Consider the following 22,201-nt stretch of genomic DNA (forward strand, 5'->3'; position numbering starts at 1 on the left):
AAATACAAAAACTAGCCAGGCACAATGGCGCATGCTTGTAATCCCAGCTACTTGGGAAGCTGAGACAGGAGAATCGCTTGAACCTGGGAGGCAGAGGTAGCAGTGAGCCAAGATCATGCCACCGCACTCCAGCCTGGGCAACGGAGTGAGACTCTGGCTCAAAAATAAAAAATAAAAATAAAAATAAATTAAAAGAAAAGAAAAAAGAAAACCAATAATAACATGATAACTAGGAAAATACCAAAATTTGAAAAATAAGTAACACCTTACTAAATAACTTAGGGAGAATAATAAATCATAGGAAAATTAGGAAATGTTTCAAACTAAATGGTAATAAAATACAACATATTAAAATTTGTGGAATGTAAGTAAAATGATACCTAGAGGAACAACAATGGATGCATATGTTATAAGTTTCATATGTCAATAAATCAGAAATAGAAAAGAAGACCAGAACTAAAATAAGTATCGGGGGAAGTAGTCAAGATAAGAGCAGAAATGAAAGAAATAAAATAAAGATAGATAATAGAAAAGTTAGTAATGTCAAAGGCTCTTTCTTTGACAAGATCAACAAAATTAGTAAACCCCGTCTAGATATCACAAAAAAAAGACAGAAACCAGAAAAGACCAATATCAGAAATGAAAAAGCAATTAATAACCATAGATAACAGATAAAGAGAACATGATGAATAATTCTGTGCCAACAAGAGACAAAATGAAATGGATGGATTTTATTAAAAATTTAACTTACCAAAATCAGTACAAGAAAGTATGCAAACTGGACCTATATCTGTTTAAAAAATTAAGTCTATTACCAAAGTCTTCCTATAAAAAAATCTCAGGTCCAGATGATTTCATTAGTGAAATCTATAAAATACTTAACAAATAAATAAAATCCATTTTACACAAATTTTCTGTAATAGAAGGGGGAGTAAATACTGTCCAGCTCATTTTGTGAGCCAATCTAACTGGAGTAAAAGAGAAACAGGATATAGACACTATATGAAAAGAAAATTGTAGACAAATATAACCTACTGAATATAGGCACAAAAAAATCCTTAATAAGCACAAAAAAATTCCTTAATAAGCATTAAACAACATAAGAAAAGGATAATACATGATGGCCACATAGGTTTTATATAGGAAATTCAAGGTTGGTTACACTTCAAAAATCAATCAATGTAATTCATCTTATTTTTAAAAAAGAAAAAAAAAGATCATTTCAAAAGATAGAAAGTTATCTAATAAAATTCAACAAATATTCACGAACAGAATTTCTAGAAAACTAGAAAGAGTGTGGCATTTCCTCAATCTCACAAAAGGCTTAGATAAAGAGCCCAGAGGTAATAACCTATTTCATGGTAAAGACTAAATTTTTTTCTCCTAAGATTAGACACAAGGGAAAGATACCTGCTCTCAGCACTTTTATTCAGTATTTTACTGCAGATCCTAACCACTAAAACAAGGCAACAGAAATAAATAAAAAGGACAGAGATCAGAAACTAAATATAAAACTTTCTGCTTGCATAGATATGTTTGATTAAATAGAAAATTTTAGGTAATCTAAAAAACTAATGAATATATAGGTAAATTTAACAGATATTAGGATACAAGGTTAGCATTAAAAAATATCTTGCATTCTACACATTTCTAAATACAATATATCTATATGTACATTATATAATACATCTATAAATCTACTATAATAAAAATTTATTTAAAATAAATTTTAAAAACAGTTCTATTTAAAATAATTTAAATATATGTATATATAATATACATATGTATATATATTTAGGAATATTCAAATATATAATTGAAATAGTCCTAAATATCTGTACATATATTCAAATATATATATCCAAATATATATATTTATATCCATATATATTTATATCCAAATATACATATATATTTAGGTATTTCTAATATATGTATATTCCTACATATACATATGTATTTAAGAATAAGTTTAACATAAACATTGAAGACCTTTACATTTGAAACTATAAAGTATTACTGAGATCAATTAGAGAAAAGATTATAAAAATATACTTTATTAAACAAATATTATACCTCAATAATGCTCTTTTAAAAATGCCAAAAAGTACACTTTTAATGTACACAATGTACTGTATATAAATAATACCTGAATAAAGATGTAAAGATAGATAAATTGATAGATAAATAGATCAATTGGTAGGTAGATAGTGAGTTTTTTTCAAAGTGGTTTGGTTTCAAATTAATTTTGCTAAAAAGTACTAAATTCAGATCTTGTGGGTCTATATCATATATCAAGTCTGGCACTAGGGCTCTTGAACTAAAAGGAGTAAAATGTCAATAGATTAATTATAAATATTTAATAGTAAAAACATTGATTAATGGAGCTCTACGTCTATAGTAGGCAAGTTGTTTGTTTGCTTTTAATTAGGCAATATTAGATATTACTCAAAATGTCCTTGCATTTCCAGCCCTGAAGCTGATCACAGTGTCTAGTGTCTAAACTGCAAATAAAATGCTGTTTAGAAGTCTTGCTCTCTCGTGAAATAGATGAAGGGGTTTATTGGTCAATTATAAAACAAATAGCTTTTTTATAGTTTAATATACAACTATGATACTTGAAGTTATGGCTGACCCTATGCCTAAATGAATTAAAGTTACTTTAATTCATTTTTAGTTGTATAACTGTCATACAGTCCTTAAAACATAAAATTTCCTTTTCTTTATTATGTATATGTAATGACTAGACAACTTTGTCTTCCAAAAACTTTAAAAATTAAAAAAAGTTATAAATACCTCTCAAAAAGTTACTGTGGAAACTGATGTGTCAATTTTAATGCTCAATAGAATAAATAAAAAATTGGTGATTTATTTGCAGCATGAACGTGGACTTTAATAAATCTTTATCTTTATAAAGATTAGAGCTTAGGGTATGTCTCTCACACACATTTTGGCTAAATAGTGAAAACACATGTTGGAAAAATAGCAGTTCATTTGCATAACCATGAGGATATTTAATGAACAACAACATGCTAATTATTGTATTTCATATTAAGACATGAGACTATGTTAAAGGAGTATCAACAGGTAGAACTTACATACCTATCTATGTGTGCATGTAATTACTCTTTCCAGGTAAGTTGTAGAGTGCAAACTCACAATTATTACTGAGACAGGTTCATATCCCATTTTACCTTTAACAATTTTCCTAGCTCTTTAGAATATATTTTCCAGAGATTTTTCTGTTTTTCTTGTTAAGCATTTGGGGAGATTTGCCAATGTTAATCTCCCAAATGCCTAAACTTGACTAAATTTGGAGACCTCTGGCAAGTTTTTTTTTTGGTAACAAAGAGAATCATTATCAAAAGGATAGGGTCAACAATGCAGTTTCCCTCCTGCCTTCCTTCTGAGTTTGCAGCACATTCTCATTGCCTGGGAGCCTATTCACTGCCACGGGCACCTCCCCCCCTCTGTCTGGTGAGTGGCATCAAGATGAACTGTCAAAGATGGTGGATGCTGAATAATGGATAAGTGAGAGTCCCCTGACATAGGCTTGATGGCCATAAAATATGAGTTTTGTGATTGCCTTTACATTCAAACTCAGGAACTGATGGAAAGAATATTATTTCTAAATGCCAAGCTAACTAAAATTGTGGAGATTTCCAGTAGGTGTTTCTCTTATTAGTGTTTGAAGCAATTATAGAGAGAATGGGTCAGTGCAATTTTCCTCCTTTACTGAGAAAATCTTTTCTTGCTACTGCATTTTAGCTATTCAAATTCAAATCAGGCTTCTCATCACAAATGTTCTGTTTGTGAGAGGCATTGCAAATAAGTAGCAGATCCCCCCACCCCCTACACCCTGCCTGCCCAATCAAGCTGCATTTCCAGTGGGGTCATGTAATATGGTATTAAATCAACAGGTAGAATCAACTTACATTTTGCTTTATGAAAATTGTTTAACTTACTGGCATCCTGATGTATTATATTTACTTTATTTCTCTGTGTTAATAATATAATCTCCTACAGTAGCATGGGAAATCAGATCTAAAATGAATATGAACACTTTTACACACATTAGACCTCTCTGAATGAACATGTTTTCAATGAATTCAGAATATCACAACTGAAGTATCGTATTCAGTAAAAAATGAGGTTGAGTTGAGTACAGTAAGAGAACCTAGATTGGTAGGGGCAGGGAAACATGCAGGACCAAGTTTGATCATTCTGATATATTGTTTTGACTGAAAATTCCTTCTTTCATCTTCTTTTGCAGTCATAATGACATAGCCTTTAACATTCGTATTTGGAATGTTAAGGGTAAAGAAGGCATTATGACTAGATATTTCAAGGTTAAAGAAAAATTAAAAGAACATTTTCCCAGTGACAACAACAAAGATGAAAAATGTGTTGACTTTCTTTTTATAGAAATTATTAGGATCGGAAGTTTCCATTGACCACTGGAAAAAGAAAAATGGCCCAATGCACTTTTTGTATCCTATAACCCATAAGCAAGGGCACACACCAGAGCAACTGCCATTACAGATCTCTCTAGATCAAATTTCTGAAATCCCAAATTCAAAGAAATGTGTATGTGTGCCTGTGTGTGTGTGTTATGTGTGTGTGTGTAGACAGAGAGTTGCTTTCAGAGCTAATACATGCTGTAAGTTGAAACCATAATCCCAGGGAACAGTTTTCCCAGAAATAAAATAATTTAAAATAAATCATTAATTCCCCTTAATACAATAAAGAAAATCACAGATACTCACCTAACCTCTCAATGGAATAATATCGCTGCTTGCTGTCCACACGCACTGTCTCAGCGTAAGGGCTCCCAACACCATAACCGATAATATAACCTCGCACCACGATGTTTGGGTTCAAGGGAGGAGTCCAACTCATGATGATGCAGTTAGTCTGGGGCCTCACGTGAAGAGAGCTTGGTTGATCAGGAACTTGAGATTCTGGCATTCAAAAAGAGGCATCAAGAGGCATCATCAGCATGTCTCATAACAGAAAATGTAGCATGGCAGAACACCATTTAAGCAAGAGAAATCATATTTCATAGATGCATAAATAATGCATCACCTATTGCCCAAGTCACTCGTTATTTTAGCATGTGATACATTTTCTATGTTTGATTTGACTTTCATAAAATTTCTTAAGCATAGAAGAATACCGAATCCTTTCCATGGGCATGGTAGGTAGCATCAATGCATCTTTATTCCAATAGTGTCTTACTTGGGCTTTTTTTCTTTTTACATATTTCTTCTTAGGTATCATTAATGAAGGGTGAAAACCAAGGCAGATGTAAGAATAATAGAATGGAAAATAAAACGTCAATGTTGTCTTATCCAATAATTATTTACTCTGATTTAGCTAAAAACATTAACAAACTAACCAGTCCTTTCTTATGTAATTGTCGGGAGAAACAGTTAAGGGCCATGATCTGTCCAGCATGATTAGGATGGTACTTGATTCATGGTTTATTAAATCAGTGAAAAATGCATTTATTATTAAAAGAAAGAAGACAGTGGCCTGGATTAAAGCCTCACAACCTTTGGACCTGTGCAAATTGGTTTAATGCCACGTTCTGTCATTTACCAGCTCTGTGTCCTCATGAAATTATTTCACTTCTCTGAATTTCCCATCTGATTAAGTTGGCATTCCAAATATTGATTAACTCAAAGCTTGAGCTCTGGAAGTAAGAAAGAGCAGAGTTCAAACTTGTGCTGTATACTCACTGTCTGTGAGATTTTGAGATATTATCTTCTCTAAGCCTCAGTTCCCTACCTGTAGAATGAAGGTATGGTATTGAGAAGATTTAATGAGATAATTCATACAAACTTACCCATTATGAGTAGCAAATAAATTCTCAAATATTGCTAGATATTAAAAAGAGAATATGTATGCCACTCTGACATACATTTTCTTTTAAAGGGATTGTGTGTTGAAAATTAATACGTTTTAATAATACATTGTTCTGATTTTTATGTTGTCATTCTTCCCTGTTTCCTAGTCCTAAGAGAATATTTTTTTCTGGACACTGATCATTAATCAATTAATATTTATTTATTTATTTGTTGAGACAGAGTCTCGCTCTGTTGCCCAGGCTGGAGTGCAGTGGCATGATCTCAGCTCACTGCAACATCCGCCTCCTGGGTTCAAGCAATTCTCTGCCTCAGCCTCCTGAGTAGCTGAGATTACAGGTGCCTGCCACCACACCTGGCTAATTTTTGTATTTTTAGTAGAGATGGGGTTTCATCATCTTGGCCGGGATTATCTTGAACTTCTGACCTCGTGATCCACCTGCCTCGGCCTCCCAAAGTGCTGGGATTACAGGCTTGAGCCATCGTGTGCAGCCAATTAATAAATATTTATACAACACCTATTATGTCTGAGGTGTGAGCCTAGGTACCTATAATGTTCAGGATACAGGAAGAACAAATATGGCAGACATACAACCTGCACTATTGAGTTTATAGTCTAATGAGAAACAAGCAAGTAAAAAGGCAGCTACGATAGATTATGATAAGTATTTTGATTGGCTAAATACAAGCACATGTAGCCTATTCTTTGAAAATCAGGGAAGTATTATGCAAAGATATGTAAGAAAGAATGTGCCCATCCAAACTTCAATAAGTGCTTAACACAGTTCTTGGCAATTAATAAGTACTCAAAAATATTAGTGATTTGAATTTTATTCAAGTGATTCTGTTCATTATTTATGTTCCAGAAATGTCTGTGTCCAGGAGGGAGGAGGGAAGGACAGCATTAGGAGATATACCTAATGCTAAATGACGAGTTAATGGGTGCAGCAAAACAACATGGCACATGGATACATATGTAACAAACCTGCACATTGTGCACATGTACCCTAAAACCTAAAGTATAATAATAAAAAAAAATATCTGAAGGTAACATATGCCAAATTATGCAAGGAAATCTGATGACTAGAGGTAATATTACATTTTTCTCCTCAATGTAGTACCAAAAACTGGCACAGTCCCCTCTACTTTTATCCATGTGCAGCATTCCCACTTCTAGCTTAAGTGATAGATAGAAGCATGTTCTTATTAAAGTTTTCAAAATAGGTACCATTTTCAAAAGATTCTAAAGCTTTTCAAAAGATTCTAAAGTTGCCACATCGACAGAATTTTCTAAAGATGCTTTTTTTCCCCAAAGATGGCCCTTTGTGAGCAAAAAGGGAAAGCTATTATTAGTCTGCCCTAAAAAAGCCTATGATATAATATGCAAAGACATCATAAAAAATTACGTCTCAAAATGTGGATATTAGCCTTAACAGCAGAAACACAATGTTTGTGAAGTATTTCCTAATATGAACTCTAAGTAAAAGTAATAAAAGAGATGATAAGGATGGATTAATATTTTTCAACCCTATTGCCACAGCCTCACCAGTGCCCTTGAAATGTAATAGACTCTCAGTCAGTACTGTTGTGTAGCACATTTGAAGTTTTTGCACTAACTATTAAAACAACAAGATAATCTGCCTAATCATACATTAAGAAAATAAACCAGATCTTCTGCATTTATGACTTTTTTTTTGTTTTTTTTTTTGAGACGGAGTCTCGCTCTGTCACCCAGGCTGGAGTGCAGTGGCGCAATCTCGGCTCACTGCAAGCTCTGCCTCCCGGGTTCACGCCATTCTCCTGCCTCAGCCTCTCCGAGTAGCTGGGACTACAGGTGCCCGCCACCACGCCTCGCTAATTTTTTTTGTATTTTTAGTAGAGACGGGGTTTCACCGTGGTCTCGATCTCCTGACCTCGTGAGCTGCCCGCCTCGGCCTCCCAAAGTTGCCTTTATGACTTTTTAAAAGCAATACGAAATCATAATGATTTGAATGACAATATTTAACATCTTTTAGAATAAAAGGAAAAACCGTTAAACTGTTAAAAATGTTTTTGGAACAGTAACTATTTCTTAATATTTCTGCAAACCATAGAATAGTTCTCTTGAAAATTGGTTAAGTCAGTAATGACAGAATTTTATTCATCGGAGCTTTAAACATATCATTGTAATGTGTACACCAACTGGCTCTTGAACAAGAGGAGCTATTAGAAGGTAAGACTCTCCTTTATCCTTCACTGCATGAAAATGTTTCAATCCTAGAGGCAAGCCTCAAAATAATTAACATTAGAAAAAAAAGTTAGTACGTAAGAAGATATGTTGCCTCTTCATCTAAATACTAATTAGGTTTGTGTGTGTGTGAGAGAGAGACAAGATCTTGTTCCGTCTCCCAGGCTGGATTGCAGTGGTGAGATCACAGCTCACTGCAGCCTCTAACCCTCTGACTGAAGCCAACCTCCCACCTCAACCTCCCTAGTAGCTGGGACTACAGGCATGTGCCACCACGCCCAGCTAATTTATCTATCTATTTATTTTATTTTTATGTTTTTGTAGAGACGGAGTTTTGCTATGTTGTCCAGGCTGGTCTTGAACTCCTGGACTCAAGCAGTCCACCCGCCTTGGCCTCCTAAAGTGTTGGAATTATAGATGTGAGTCTACATGCCCAGCCTTAATGACCCTTTATCACCAAATTAAGCTCACAGGACCAAAAGGACACTTCCTTCAAGGTAGTATTAGACCTAAGCCATTCATAATACATGGCCTCATCATCATGATAACTATGCCAGAAGATCGTTCATAATCCATGATACCAATTTATGCCCACTCACTTATTAATACAAAGGCAGAAATAACAATTTTCCTTTTATGCTACCTGAGTGAGTTTTCTCTAACATAGATGACCTTATGGATTAGGAAAGTGGTTACTACTAGAATGAACTATAAAACATCAATTCAGAAAATTTGCTGTGGAAGATATATAATATGAGTATTACTTGTTTGGAGTCTGCAACTGAAATTTGCTGCTCGGAAGTACATGAAACATTTTACAAGTATCTCTAAGATGCTGCTTGCACATATGAAGCACAGAGGAACAGTAGAGTAGTTATTGAGTTAATTTGAAACCAAAGAGCACATTTTGCCTGAAATATTTAAATTAATGAAGCCTGATATGGTTTGGTTGTGTTCCCACCCAAATCTCATCTTGAATTGTAGCTCTCACAATTCCTACATGTTGTGGGAGGTACTCATTGGGAGGTAACTGACTCACAGGGGTGGTCTTTCCCATGCTATTATCGTGATAATGAGTAAGTTTCTTGAGATCTGATGGTTTTATAAAGGGGAGTTTCCCTGCACAAGTTCTCTTCTCTTGTCTGCCACCATGTGAGATATGCCTTTCACCTTCCACCATGATTGTGAGACCTCCCCAGCTACGTGGAGCTGTGAGTCCATTAAACCTCTTGCTTCTGTAAATTGCCCTGTCTTGGGTATGTCTGTATCAGCAGCATGAAAACAGATTAATACAGGGCCCCAAATTTTTACTAGAGTCTGAATGATCAAGATAACTAGGTCAATTGCCACTCTTGATTATATTATTAAATTATGGATTCTCTCTTAGGTATAGTTTGGTTCTAAAGAACATGTTATTTTCTGTAACAGGTATGTAGGCATGTTATACATTGTAATATATGTAATATATGTAGACATGTTATTCTTTGTAACAGATATGTAGACATGTTACTCTTTGTAACAGATATGTAGACATGTTACTCTTTGTAACAGATATGTAGACATGTTATTCCTTGTAACATGAATGCAGACATGTTACACAGGTTTCCACTAACATGTAATGTTCACATGCAGCATACTAGGTCATGTATTATATTAATCCTTGTGACATTTCAACAACTACTATGCATCTCCTATACACTAGTTGTGGTTCTAGGTACCAAAAATATAGTGTTGGGAGAGGAAAGACAAAAAATAAGTCCTAATAAACAAATAAGACAATCGTGAGATCTTGATAAGTGCTATGCTGATGGGACAATAACGGACCCATCCAGGAAATTCTCCCCATTTGAGTCTAAGGTGGATTATCTGAAAGGGCCAGTCAAGCAAACATCAGAGTGGTGAGCTCTGTAGGGAGAGGAAACAACTACTGCAAATGCTCTACTGCAGGGATGAGTTTGGTATTCAGAGAAACCAAAGAAGATCATCATATCTGGAACATCAAGGATAAGAGAGAGAATGAAAAAGATAAAAAGAGAGTCAGCCAGTAGGAATGTACAATAGTATAGCTGATATAAAGAAACCATATAAGGGTCCCTCAAGAAATTTAAAATAGAATTAACATATGATCCTGCAATTCCTCATCTAAGCATAAATGCAAAAACAGTTGAAAGCAGGGACTCAAACAAATATTTGTACATCCATGTTGATAGCAGCATCATTTAAAATAGCCAAAAGGTGGAAGAAATCAAAGTTTCCACCAATGTATAAATGCATTTTTAAAATATGGTATTTACATATAATGGAATACTATTTGGCCTCTAAAAAGGAAATAATTGAATTTTTGAGACACACTACAAGATGCATGGGCCTTGGCAATGATATGGTAAATGAAATAGGCCAATCACAAAATGACAAAAACTGTGTAAATCTCCTTTTATGAGGTACCCAGGGAAGTTAAATTCATGGAGACAGAAAAGAGAATGGTGGTTGCCAGAGGCTGGGGGTTGGGGAGGTTGGCAGTTATTATTTAATGGGTACAGCACTTCACTTTTGCAAGATGAAAAGAGTTCTGGAGATGGGTGGTGGTGATGGCTGCATGACAACATGAACATGCTTAATGCCACTGAACTGTATACTTAAAGATTTTTAGGATGGTAAATTTTAGGTTATGTCTATTTTTCCATAATTATAAACAATTACAAAAAGAGAAAAAAGAGAGTGAGTCACTTACGGACCAGGTTACTGTAGGCAAGTCAAGATAAGCAAGAAAGTTAGGTTTTATTCTAAGTAGAAGGAGAAGACCTTAAATGGTCTGACTGGCAGGGATGGATGTGTGAAGTGTGGTCTCACTGGTATTATTGAAAGATCACTATTTTTCTGGGTGAAAAAGAAGTTTGGAGAGGAGGCATAGAATGAAACATGGAGACCATAAAATTGCTTTTGCTCTTGTCTAGATGGCTGTTGTGAAGATGATATAAAGTGGATAGATTTAGGACCTTTGTAATGTATAGTTAACAGAGCTATAGAGTAGATGTGAGTGGTGCAGGAAAAGGGAGATTTAATCATAACCCATAGGTCTTTGACTTGGTAACTGTTGGTTGATGAACTGAAATGAGGAAAAACAGGTGAGATTTCCTTGGGTCATGTTCAATGTGAGATGCCTATTAGTCAAACCTGTGGCTATCTCAAGGAAGTAGTTGGGTATGTAAGTCTGGGATTTGGGTGAAAGATCACGGCTAGATATACACAGATATGGAAGCCATCAGCATATAGATGGTTTTTAAAATAAATGTGTATGAATAAAGATATAGTGTGAGCATATATATACAAAACCGCAATTAAGATCATGTTATTGCTCAGCTCAAAACCCCCCAAGGTGTTCCCAAACCACATTGTAGGCCATGTTCTTTACAATGGCCTAAAAGGCCATAAATGATCTCTCTCTCTCTCTCTCTCTGCTTATCTCTCTACCTTCTTCACCTGTGATTTTCCCTTCGTTCACCTCACTCCAGCCATCTACTCTACACTGGATACTGTGTTTTCCTCTTAGTGGACAGCAAGATTCGTCTGTGCCAGATCTTGGTAATGCAAGCAGTCGCCACCGCATGCTGTCTGCTATAGATGGCACTGCCAAGTTGTGTCAGGCAGTTGGAACTTTTGACAAATATTCACATATTTATTCTCCATTTAGCGTGCTGCATTTTATGGATCGTTTTGTTAGAGTTTTGTTCTAGTCTTTAATAGCCTATATTTCTTTACAGCAAACTACATAAGGCAATTGATATACCCATACTCTGCCTTGCCAGGCATGTCTCATACTCACAAATGTGTTCATTTCTATAGACAGGGCCTGTTCTCACCAAAGGACATCACTTCCCTTAGGCCACTCACCTCTATAAACTTTAAAGGTTGTTTGTTTATTTATCATAGTGGACAACCACTTCTATTCACCACTGAACTCTACTTTGTATTCTTTTACCATCCTATTTCTAATATTTTGTCAATATTCTCCTTTTTTTTTTTTGAGACAGGTTTTCACTCTGTCACCCAGGCTGGAGTACAGTAGCACAATGCTGGATCACTACAGCCCTGACCTCTAGGACTCAAGTGATCTTCCCACCTCAGCCTCCCGAGTAGCTAGGACCACAGTAATGCACCACCATACTTGGCTAATTTTTAAAAGAAAATTTTTGTAGAAATGGGGTCTCCCTGTGTTGCCCAGGCTGGGAATATTCATTTTTAATTTATTTAAAAAATATATATGCAGCAACATTTACTTAGTGGTACATAGCTCTATGGGTTTTGACAAATGGGTAAAATTTTGGTATCCACCACTCCTGTCATAATACAGAAAAATTCCATCACCGCCAAAATTTCCTTAGGCTGCCCCTTTATAGTCAAGCCCTCCCCCAATCTCTCATTATTAATTTTAATAATGAACATTAACATTTTCCCCTCCATGAATGGAAAATCAGTTATTCCTACTAATATTTACTTACTGATTTGTATCATTAAAATTTTTTAAACCATACAGGTTTTATTCTTGTTCCTAATAATGACTAAACTTTATGGAGACCTATTATGCATGTGTCATACTCATCAATTTATCAAATTTTTGCTCATGTAGCATTCACATATAGTTTGTACTCTTAGCTAGTCTACAAATTTTGTTACTACCACAAGATTTTACAGTTCAATACTGTTTTGTAATTTTTAACTGCATTTTGTCTTTTTGTTTACTTTTAATATGTGTTTTCTATTCATCTTAATAGTTTTGTGTCAACCTAATCTTATTATTTCATATTTTACTTTATTTTTAGCTACTTTTTTTTTTGCCTAGATAGAAAAAGAATGTAGAAGTCTAACCAGAGTCAATGAATACACAGCCAACACTCTTAAAAGGGAGTTTTCTCAGTAAACTATCGCAAGGACAAAAAACCAAACACCGCATGTTCTCACTCATAGGTGGGAATTGAACAATGAGAACTCATGGACACAGGAAGGGGAACATCACACTCCGGGGACTGTTGTGGGGTTGGGGGAGGGGGGAGGGACAGCATTAGGAGATATACCTAATGCTAAATGACGAGTTAATGGGTGCAGGAAATCAACGTGGCACATGGATACATATGTAACAAACCTGCACATTGTGCACATGTACCCTAAAACCTAAAGTATAATAATAAAAAAAAAGGGAGTTTTGACAGCTCTACTTCTTGAAAACCACAACAATGAATTGTAATTCTGAAAATATGTGTCTCCTAAATCTAAGCCAATTAAACTGGTAGATCTAAGGATGGGGAATCTTTCTTCTTCCATGTCCTCCAATTCCCAATATCAACACACTTACTCCTAGTGAAAACAAAGGTAGATACTAAAATAATTCACCAGAATCCACATCCTCTCTGCACCTTTGTGCACTGGTCTTTGCCTCACATTGATTATAACTCAAATGGAAAAAGAGGGAAACATGTAAAGTATTTTTTAGGGAAGAGACCCTCAATGCCATGCCCAAGGTTTATCCTAACAAAACCATCAAGATTCTTCCCTCCCTTGATTTTCTCTTGCTCAGCGAAGCTGCAGAATCCCAATTCCAGATTACAGAGAGGAGTCAGCCCTTTTTTGGCCCAACAATTAGACAAGCGTGGTCTCTGTCTATCAAGTTCTTGATTTGTCAAGAACCATCTGGGAGTTAAGATACATATTTAGGGTAGCAGGTTGGCATGTCCAACACAATACAGAGAAAATACAATGAAGTTTGGTTTTATTTAAAAACTGCCAACTTCTTGAAATACTGAGATAACCTAATCCTGACTGTTAGAGCAAATACTCTTGATGTGGCTTTCAAGGAGCAGCTGCAGACACCAGCCCTTCAGTATCTGGGGACTGTTCTCTCACTTTAGAGTTTAAGGATACCAGCTTCAACTATCACAAAACCTCACTAGAACTTTGCATCATTCTACCATGATGCATTTGATCAGCTACCTTACACTGAATAATCTCCATGGCCATTCAAACCGTAAAGCTTATTCTGCATGAGGAGGCAGAGATCTTAGTCCTTGCCAAGTGGTATGCTAAATGAATTCTTTAGGCTCATTTTCCTCGAAGTGGATTCAAACCGTATGCTCTGAAAACTACAGACCTATTGGTTTGTCTCAGAACAAACAAATGAAAACACCATTGTAACTTTAAAATCTTATGCCAACCTGTCTTCTAGAAAGCTAGGGTTTTCATTTTCATATTGTACATAAGCAAAAGGGGATGCATTCTACATTTATGAAAAATACAACAGAGAGCAATGGATGTTTCTAGCTCATTTATCTGAAATTAGAGTTTGTATATAAGGATGAAAATCAGTGAAGAATCAAACTATGTAAGTGGTACACATTTCACACAAATACCCAGCTATGAATATTTTACATTCACCCATCCACTTATTATTGAGTACTATGTAGCAGGCGCTGTGTGAAATATCGAGAAGTTCAAGACAAAGCATGGTCTTTGTTCCAAGTCTACTGAGAAGAGTGCCACAATGTGTTTAGAGAAAAGACATCTGAGTGAAACTCAGATAAGAGAAAGCTTCCTAGAAGTAAAACATCTAGTGAGTTTTGAAGGACAAGCAAGTGTGAAATATATATGAAAGTACACTTGGGTAAAGAGTACGCTAAGTCCAAAAGCTTGATCCATGATGCAGCTGAGGAAGTGTACCTGGAGGGCAGCGCAGGTAGCCAGGCAGGATGGGATGTCACAGTTGAGGCTGAGGGAAGGACCACATGGAGAAGAATCTGAGCAGCGAATTGGCATCATCAGATCTGGTTCTAAAAAAACCACTCTGACAACACTATGGGGTCTAGAGAGGAGGGAGAGCAAACAGGTATCCAGAAAAATAGCAAACCTGAGGCTACTTTCAGATGACAAATGATGTGAGCCTGACATAAAGTGTGGTGGTGGGTGTGGAGAAGGGAGGTGGATTCCAAATCCATTATGAAGGTAGAAATTACAGATCTTGGTGACTTAATGGATATTGACAGGGAGTGAAACAGAATTGAGGGTGATAGGGAGGCTTTTGGCTTGGATGACAAGTGATCATTGGTACTAGTCACAAAGTGAAGAATACAATCAGTCTTAAGGGAAATGGTACTTTGAAAGATCAGCTCAAAACCTCCAATTGTATCAAAAGACCTGTGGTTGAGTCAACCATCTTTGTTATATTTAAAAATACCTGAAGAAAAAATGATGACAAAATCCTTACAGCCACCGGTGGCCTTTCTAGTTTTGAATTATATAAGATGTGATGTCTTCACCCTCCTTTGCCTTCAGTTCCATCACCAGAATCAACCACTGTCAACTAGTTTGATGTAAGCAAAGAAAATCATTTTCTGTTCTGCTAAAAGTACTGGCAATAGTTTCACACTATTTAGTAACTAATCTGCTGCTTGAGAAGCCAGCTTTATTTTTATATTTATTTCTCAAATATACCTAGATAGGTGCTGTTTCTACGTTCTGTTACATTTATCTGTCCATTCCAATGCCAGATAGTACTATGTTGATTTTAAATCAGGCTTTATAGTAAATATTTTTATTATCCTTTTCCAAAATTTATTGGGATTCTTATACATTTGTTCTTCCATGTAAATTTCTTTTTCCACCCCAGAAAATCCTTAATCATTTAAAATTTACTCTGATTAGAATTGTCTAAAATTAATCATTGATTTGGAAATAACTAATGTAATAATGACCAGTTTTTTCATCCAGGAACATATGTAACTTGCTATTTACTCATGTCTTGTTTTATAGTTTTTAGTAAAATGTTGTATTTTTTATGCTATACATTTGTTTACATCTTGTTAAATTTAGTCCTAGATATTATACTTTAGGTTGCTTTATAAATGCATTTCTTTTCCATGTTTAAACTAATTATTGCTACTATAAAGAAAAGCTATGTTTTTGAAACATACAACCTTATTAAATTCTCTTATTAGTTCTAATAGGTTTTTAGTGCAGTTTCTTGCAATTTTCAAATATGCAATAACACCATTTATAATAATAAGATTTCTTTCCTTTTGTAATAAAATGTTATGAATTTTTAAAGTTTGTTTTTCTTGTCAAAATCTCTATCTTCTTGAATAACAGAAATTGTAGGAAGTTTTTAAGTTTGTTTGGATCTTAAAACAAATGCGTTTAGTATTTTACCATTTAGAATAATGTTTTAGTTTTTTGCAAAAACAATTTTGAAAGCTTGCTTATATTCCTATAATTTTTTTAAAAACTGCCGCATTCCACAAAATGCACTCTTCAATCTATTGCTGTAATTATATGATGCCTCATTAAATTATACCTTAATTAGATGATGGGTTTTTAAGATGTACTGAACATACACTCTCCTTTTGTAACAGAAACGAATACATCTGTTCCCTAAATGTAGACAACAAAGCTTTATCATCAAGAACAAGGAGAAATTTCATAAGGCCAATGGTCTGAATATTTCATATTACTGTCAGAAAGAACTGCAGTCATGGCCAGGTGCAGTGGCTCATGCCTGTAATCTCAGCACTTTGGGAGGCCAAGACAGGCAGATCACCTGAGGTCAGGAGTTCAAGAGGCAGGCAGATCACCTGAGGTCAGGAGTTCAAGACCAGCCTGGCCAACATGGTGAAACGCTGTCTCTACTAAAAATACAAAAATTAGCCAGGCATGGTGGTGATGCCTGTAATCACAGCTATTCAGGAGGCTGAGGCAGGAGAATCACTTGAACCCGAGAGATGGAAGTTGCAGTGAGCCGAGATCATGCCATTGTATTCCAGGCTGGGTGACAGAGCCAGATTCTGTCTAAAACAGCAACAACGACAACAAGAAAACAACAGTCAAAGTATGAGATCTACTTATTTATCAAAACCAGAAAAATCAGAAAGAGCAACACACTGGTGAGCACTTTGTTGCCATTATCATAGTTAATTCTCACAAAAACCCACTGTGATGGATACTGTTGTTATGCCCTCTTTACACATGAGAAAAACCCGGGTATGGGAAAGTTATTTGCCCAAGAATATACGGTAAGTGGAGCTGGATCCAAACCTAGTCATTAAGACTCCAAAACCCACCGGATCCTTTACATGGTACTTAGAAAAAAGTCAAGCAACTCATAGAAGGATCAGACATTCCATGGGCACATTAAAGTTTGTTATAACCAAGTAAAAGACTTGCAACTTCATTGAACTGTTATCTAAGTCAAAACAACCTTTGCCATCCTTTGTACAGTGGAACTTTGAGATTCTGAGCAACCACTTGCCCAGGAACTGAAACAGATACCATATTGCTTTTAAAAATCAGTTTTTGCTTTGCCTGCTATGTTCCTTATGTGTAAGATGAAATCCACTTGAACGATAATAAGGGGCTGAGTCTTAAATTTCACAATGGAATAGCTACTGTACCACTGGTCCATTGAATTCCCCAAGCCTATCTGTCAATTAGCAACAAGGAATATCATAAATGGTCCCTATCAAAAGTACAAGAAAGAAAATCTATTCTATGACATGCCACCTTCACTCCTCTGTACACACCAAATCCCATACTAGCATCAAGTGAAATCACCAGAAGAACACATTCTTTCACTCACTGGTGTAAACCGCATTCCTTACCCGATTCTTAAATGAAATAAATTTGCAGTGAACCCATTTATTACCAATTTGGGTTAATAAGCCTAATTACCTATTTCCTGGGGGCAAGAAATTAGGGCTAGCTCCTAGGTTCACCTTGTTTTTTGCTGCATCACTGTTGCACTTTCTTAAGTCTTGCACTGCCAACTTTTAATATCTAAACCCTTCCACTTCAGGGTAGAGATTCAATTTTAAATCACATAATTATTGATAGTGTATAGCAATTTCCACCTGTTCACTCCAAAAAAAAAAAAAAAAGTAGCAGAAACAGATTTCCAAGCTCAGTTTCTTGAATGATACTTTGTTGAACTCTATCACAAATTCTCTCATTTCTTTATGCAAGACATTTACATGAAAACCCTGGGGAATTCTAATGATCTTGGTTTGCTTTTTTTTTTTTTAAGCTGAAATTTTCAGGCACAAAATAAATATTTTAAAACTTCCCAGCTGTCAGTAATAGCGACGTGCTTTCCAGGGAACGCTGAACAAACAATGTGGTTTGGTTTTATAATTACTTTAACAAAACATCTAATTAAAAGGGCAATCCATGAAGAATTGGAGTATTTCTCCAAGTTACAGTTATCTTCACAATGCTTAAGCCAAGTTGAGAAGGCAAGAGGAACTACAGAAGTTGCAGGAGGCAGAGGTTTCCTTTAACAATCTGCAAATAGCACTGTTTCTGTTTAGCTGACTTTCAGGGCTCAGAGTTATGCAGTAATGAGTAGATCATTCTCTTGGCAATTACCATCAGGCACTGAAGCAGGAGGGTAAGTTATACAACATAATGCATCCAGAGAGGACTAATGATGCAGTTACCTTCCAACACAGATACCTTCAGCTATAGCAAAGAATGCCTGCCATTTCATGCGGTTTAAAATGATTACTTTTTCTCCTTATCCTTAATTTTTAGGAAATCAAAGCAATTCTATATGGAAATTTCTCACTTTAGAGTGTTATTTAGGACTCAAAATTTAGGACTCAAAGCTTTCCAACATTAGCCAAGAAACTTTTCGTGCAAGTCATTTATATCTTATTTTATGATTTAAACATTTACACAAATACATTAAAATGAGATGAATATTTAAGGAAATCTTTTTAAAAATAGAGCAAACTAGCAGGCTGAATGTTCTTTTGTAGCTACCAGTGACCACTACTGATCTTGTTCATTCCTTCAAATATTAATTTCCATCAAGGGTTACACTTTTTAATATATGAATGGTGCAATCAAAAGAAGAAAACCAGAAGGAAAGAAAGGAAACCAAAATCACTTTTAGGAAGTGTCGCAGCTGAAAGTGATCATGGATCAATAAACTGAGAAGGCCTTTGGTATTATCAGTTTTTTTTACAGCAAGTAAAACATACACGTCCCACACATTTATGCAGTTAAATGCTCTGAAATGGCTTTTAGTTTTCATTATGTCTAAATGTGAACAATCTCAAATCATAACGTGTAACAGCATTTTGTGCAAGAAGTATCAATTCTACTATGTTTCTTCTATTAATTTTTTATTTATCTTTTCAGATTGCTAATGTGTATATTACAGGAAAGGATAAGATTGTCTTAGCAATTATCATCCAAAAGAAAACATGAGAGAATGAGAAAAAAGTTGATATTTGTGTGGAAATATGTTATGACAATTGACTGATAAGGGATTAACAGTTGGATGAGTGAGGATGCATTTTGAATTAATAGTGGCAGAAATCATTTTCTCAAGGCAATATTTCCTTGAAGAATGTTTTCTATGCTGTCCTACACACACTTCCCTACAATCCTAGCTGTCAGAACTCCCTTTCCCTGAAGTTTCTAGTTCAAGTTCTACGTGTTTTTATGAAATCTTTTCTAATCATTGCAGCCATTATCTGTCTGGTTCTCAATAGAGCTGTTCTTGCTGTTTTCATGTTTGTACTCCCCATGATTCAGCACACTGTAAATTCTTAAACCATATTTCATAATAACTACATCCATACCCAAAGAAAAAGAAGGAATGTTGCATGTACAAGAGGGCCATTATTAAGCCAAGAGCATAGAAAAGTTCAAACAAATCCAATTAAAAGCATTTATTAAGACTCGAATGAGCATGGCATAGAGATTCTTGATTGAAGTAGATGCATGAATTGGATTGTAGTTACACTGCATTGATATGAAAAACATGGAGTTAAATGAAAATTTTGTGTCTTCTAACAAGTGGTGATTTTATATTTTGGTTCTACTTAAGTTGTGACTCATTCAGAGTCAGGAAAAAGAGCATATAAGTCAAGTAGAGAGTCTGTTTCATTCTGGATATTTTGTAAGACCTTCAGCACCTCTGCTTCATTTATTTTCTCTCCTTCTGCTTCATTTATTTTCTCTCCTTCCAGTAAGAGATATAACCCCTTAGGTTTGGGTAAATGGTATGATCTCACTTCTTAGAATCGTTTGTTTGCCTTGAATCACTGTGTTTATGGTCATCAAGTCATTTCTACGGGATTAGTGGAGGCTTTTCTCTGATCACCTACACTGGACCTCAATGCATAAAACCTTTTTTTTTTTTTTTTTTTGAGATGGAGTCTTGCTTGCTCTGTCTCCCAGGCCGGAGTGCAGTGGCACAATCTAGGCTCACTGCTACCTCTGCCTCCCGGGTTCAAGCAATTCTCCTGCCTCAGCCTCCTGAGTAGCAGGGATTACAGGTGTGTACCACCACACCCAGCTAATTCTTGTATTTTTAGTAGAGATGGGGTTTCACCATGTTGGCCAGGCTGGTCTCGAACTCTTGACCTCAAGTGATCCACCCGCCTTGGCCTCAAAACCTAGTTTTGAGCTCCACAGTTGCTAGCTGACTACTTGGTTAAGCTAGTTAAATTTTCATAGCTTAACTTAGTCTCCTATAAAGTAAGGCTAATAATGTATACTTCATAAGGGTAGATGAAAGGATAAAACATAAATCTATAAAATTTAAAACTTAATTTTCAGGTAAATAAGTTAAAATAGAAAAAAATAACTATTTATATAGTTTATTGTGACCACTCTTTTGTTTTTTAAATAAGACAAATTATAACCTCATGACTTTGGCATCCTTCTTGCCATATATATCTCAATCACCAATTAGCCTCTATTCAGGATGACTGTTCTTGCTTTTTCTTCTACTTGGAGAGTTCTAGTCTGACCTATTCACACGGCTTCCCCTTCACTTCCTTAAAGTCTGGGTTCATATTTCATCTAAACAGAAAGATTTTCTCAGCTCCTTACATAAAGCAGTAGTTTCTAATCCTTGCTATCCCCTCTACCATGCTTCTTTTTCTTCAGAGCACCTATCACTATCTACTTCCATCTGAATATAACTTATACTCCTTGGGTGTAGGGACTTTATTTATTCTTTTATCTATAGTACCTAAGGTAATATCTGGCATATATAGACCTTCAATAAGAAATGTATGTTGAATAAACACATAAATGAAAGTTTTCTAAGTTATTAGTGACCGGTATGAACTCTGTGAAATGTGACTTTCTGTAGCTCCGCAACTTTTCAATTATATAACCTAAGACAAGTTAAATAATATCTCTAGGCCTCAAGTTACTTTTTTGTAAACTCCTATATTACCTCTAGAGTTGTCTTAAAGTCATTGCCTGTGTTTGCCTATTTAGAATACTTTTTGTGTGTGCATGCTTCAGCCAGAGTAATCTCTACAAAATGCAATTCTAATTAAGTCACTATTTTTTAAAATCAACCTTTGATGACTTGCTTAAAACAAAGTAAGTTATTGACTTAATGACATCCTTAGACAATGTTTAACATTCTTAACTTTGTCTTGTCAGATTTAGAACCTGCTTATCTTACAAATCTCATCATATGCCAACTCTGTGTTTATTCTTGATGGCCTTTTTCAGTCCCCAAACAGCATCACTGTCTTGACTTTAAAAACCACATTTACCTTACACTCTATTCCTTCCCCTCAATCGCCAGTGTATTTTTGCATACCTAATTCTTATTCATCCTTCAGGTCTCAATTTAAATGCAAGTCTGTCTGTTTGCCTACTGGTCTATCTATCCATCCATCTATCTATCCAACCTTCCAACCTTCCAACCTTCCAACCATCCAGTCATCCAACCATCCAACCACCCATCCATCCATCCATCCATCCATCCATCCATCCATCCATCCATCCACCATCCATCCATCCATCCATCCATCCATCCATCCATCCATCCATCCATCCATCCATCCTAAGTTGAACTGTAGTTTTCAAGTACCCAATCAGGTTTTAACTACAACAATGGCAACTTCCTATACTTCACCTAAAATGTCTGTCTTTCTTTGCGATTCTCCAAGCTCCATGAGAAAAGAACCAAGTGTTTCTTATTTATTATTGTATCAAAGCTCAGCATGATGCCTGATGCTTAGTAAGATTTCTATAAATATTCCTTGAATTAATATGCAGTCACATGGCAGAGATTAACATTATTATGGAAATA

At 35.4% G+C, this 22,201-nt stretch overlaps 1 protein-coding gene across 3 annotated transcripts in view; it reads right to left on the reverse strand.

Annotated features, from left to right (window-relative positions):
* DCC (DCC netrin 1 receptor) overlaps positions 1-22,201 on the reverse strand; it is a 1,201,126-nt gene that overhangs the window by 186,203 nt on the left and 992,722 nt on the right. For all 3 annotated transcript variants that reach the window (XM_032152264.2, XM_058438331.1, XM_058438332.1), the window contains exon 15: positions 4,767-4,961. In XM_032152264.2, the coding sequence (XP_032008155.1) occupies positions 4,767-4,961 (195 nt within the window). The remainder of the gene's footprint in view (positions 1-4,766; positions 4,962-22,201) is intronic.

This window comes from Hylobates moloch, unplaced genomic scaffold (genome assembly GCF_009828535.3).
Source record: "Hylobates moloch isolate HMO894 unplaced genomic scaffold, HMol_V3 SCAFFOLD_5, whole genome shotgun sequence".
NCBI lineage: Eukaryota > Metazoa > Chordata > Mammalia > Primates > Hylobatidae > Hylobates > Hylobates moloch.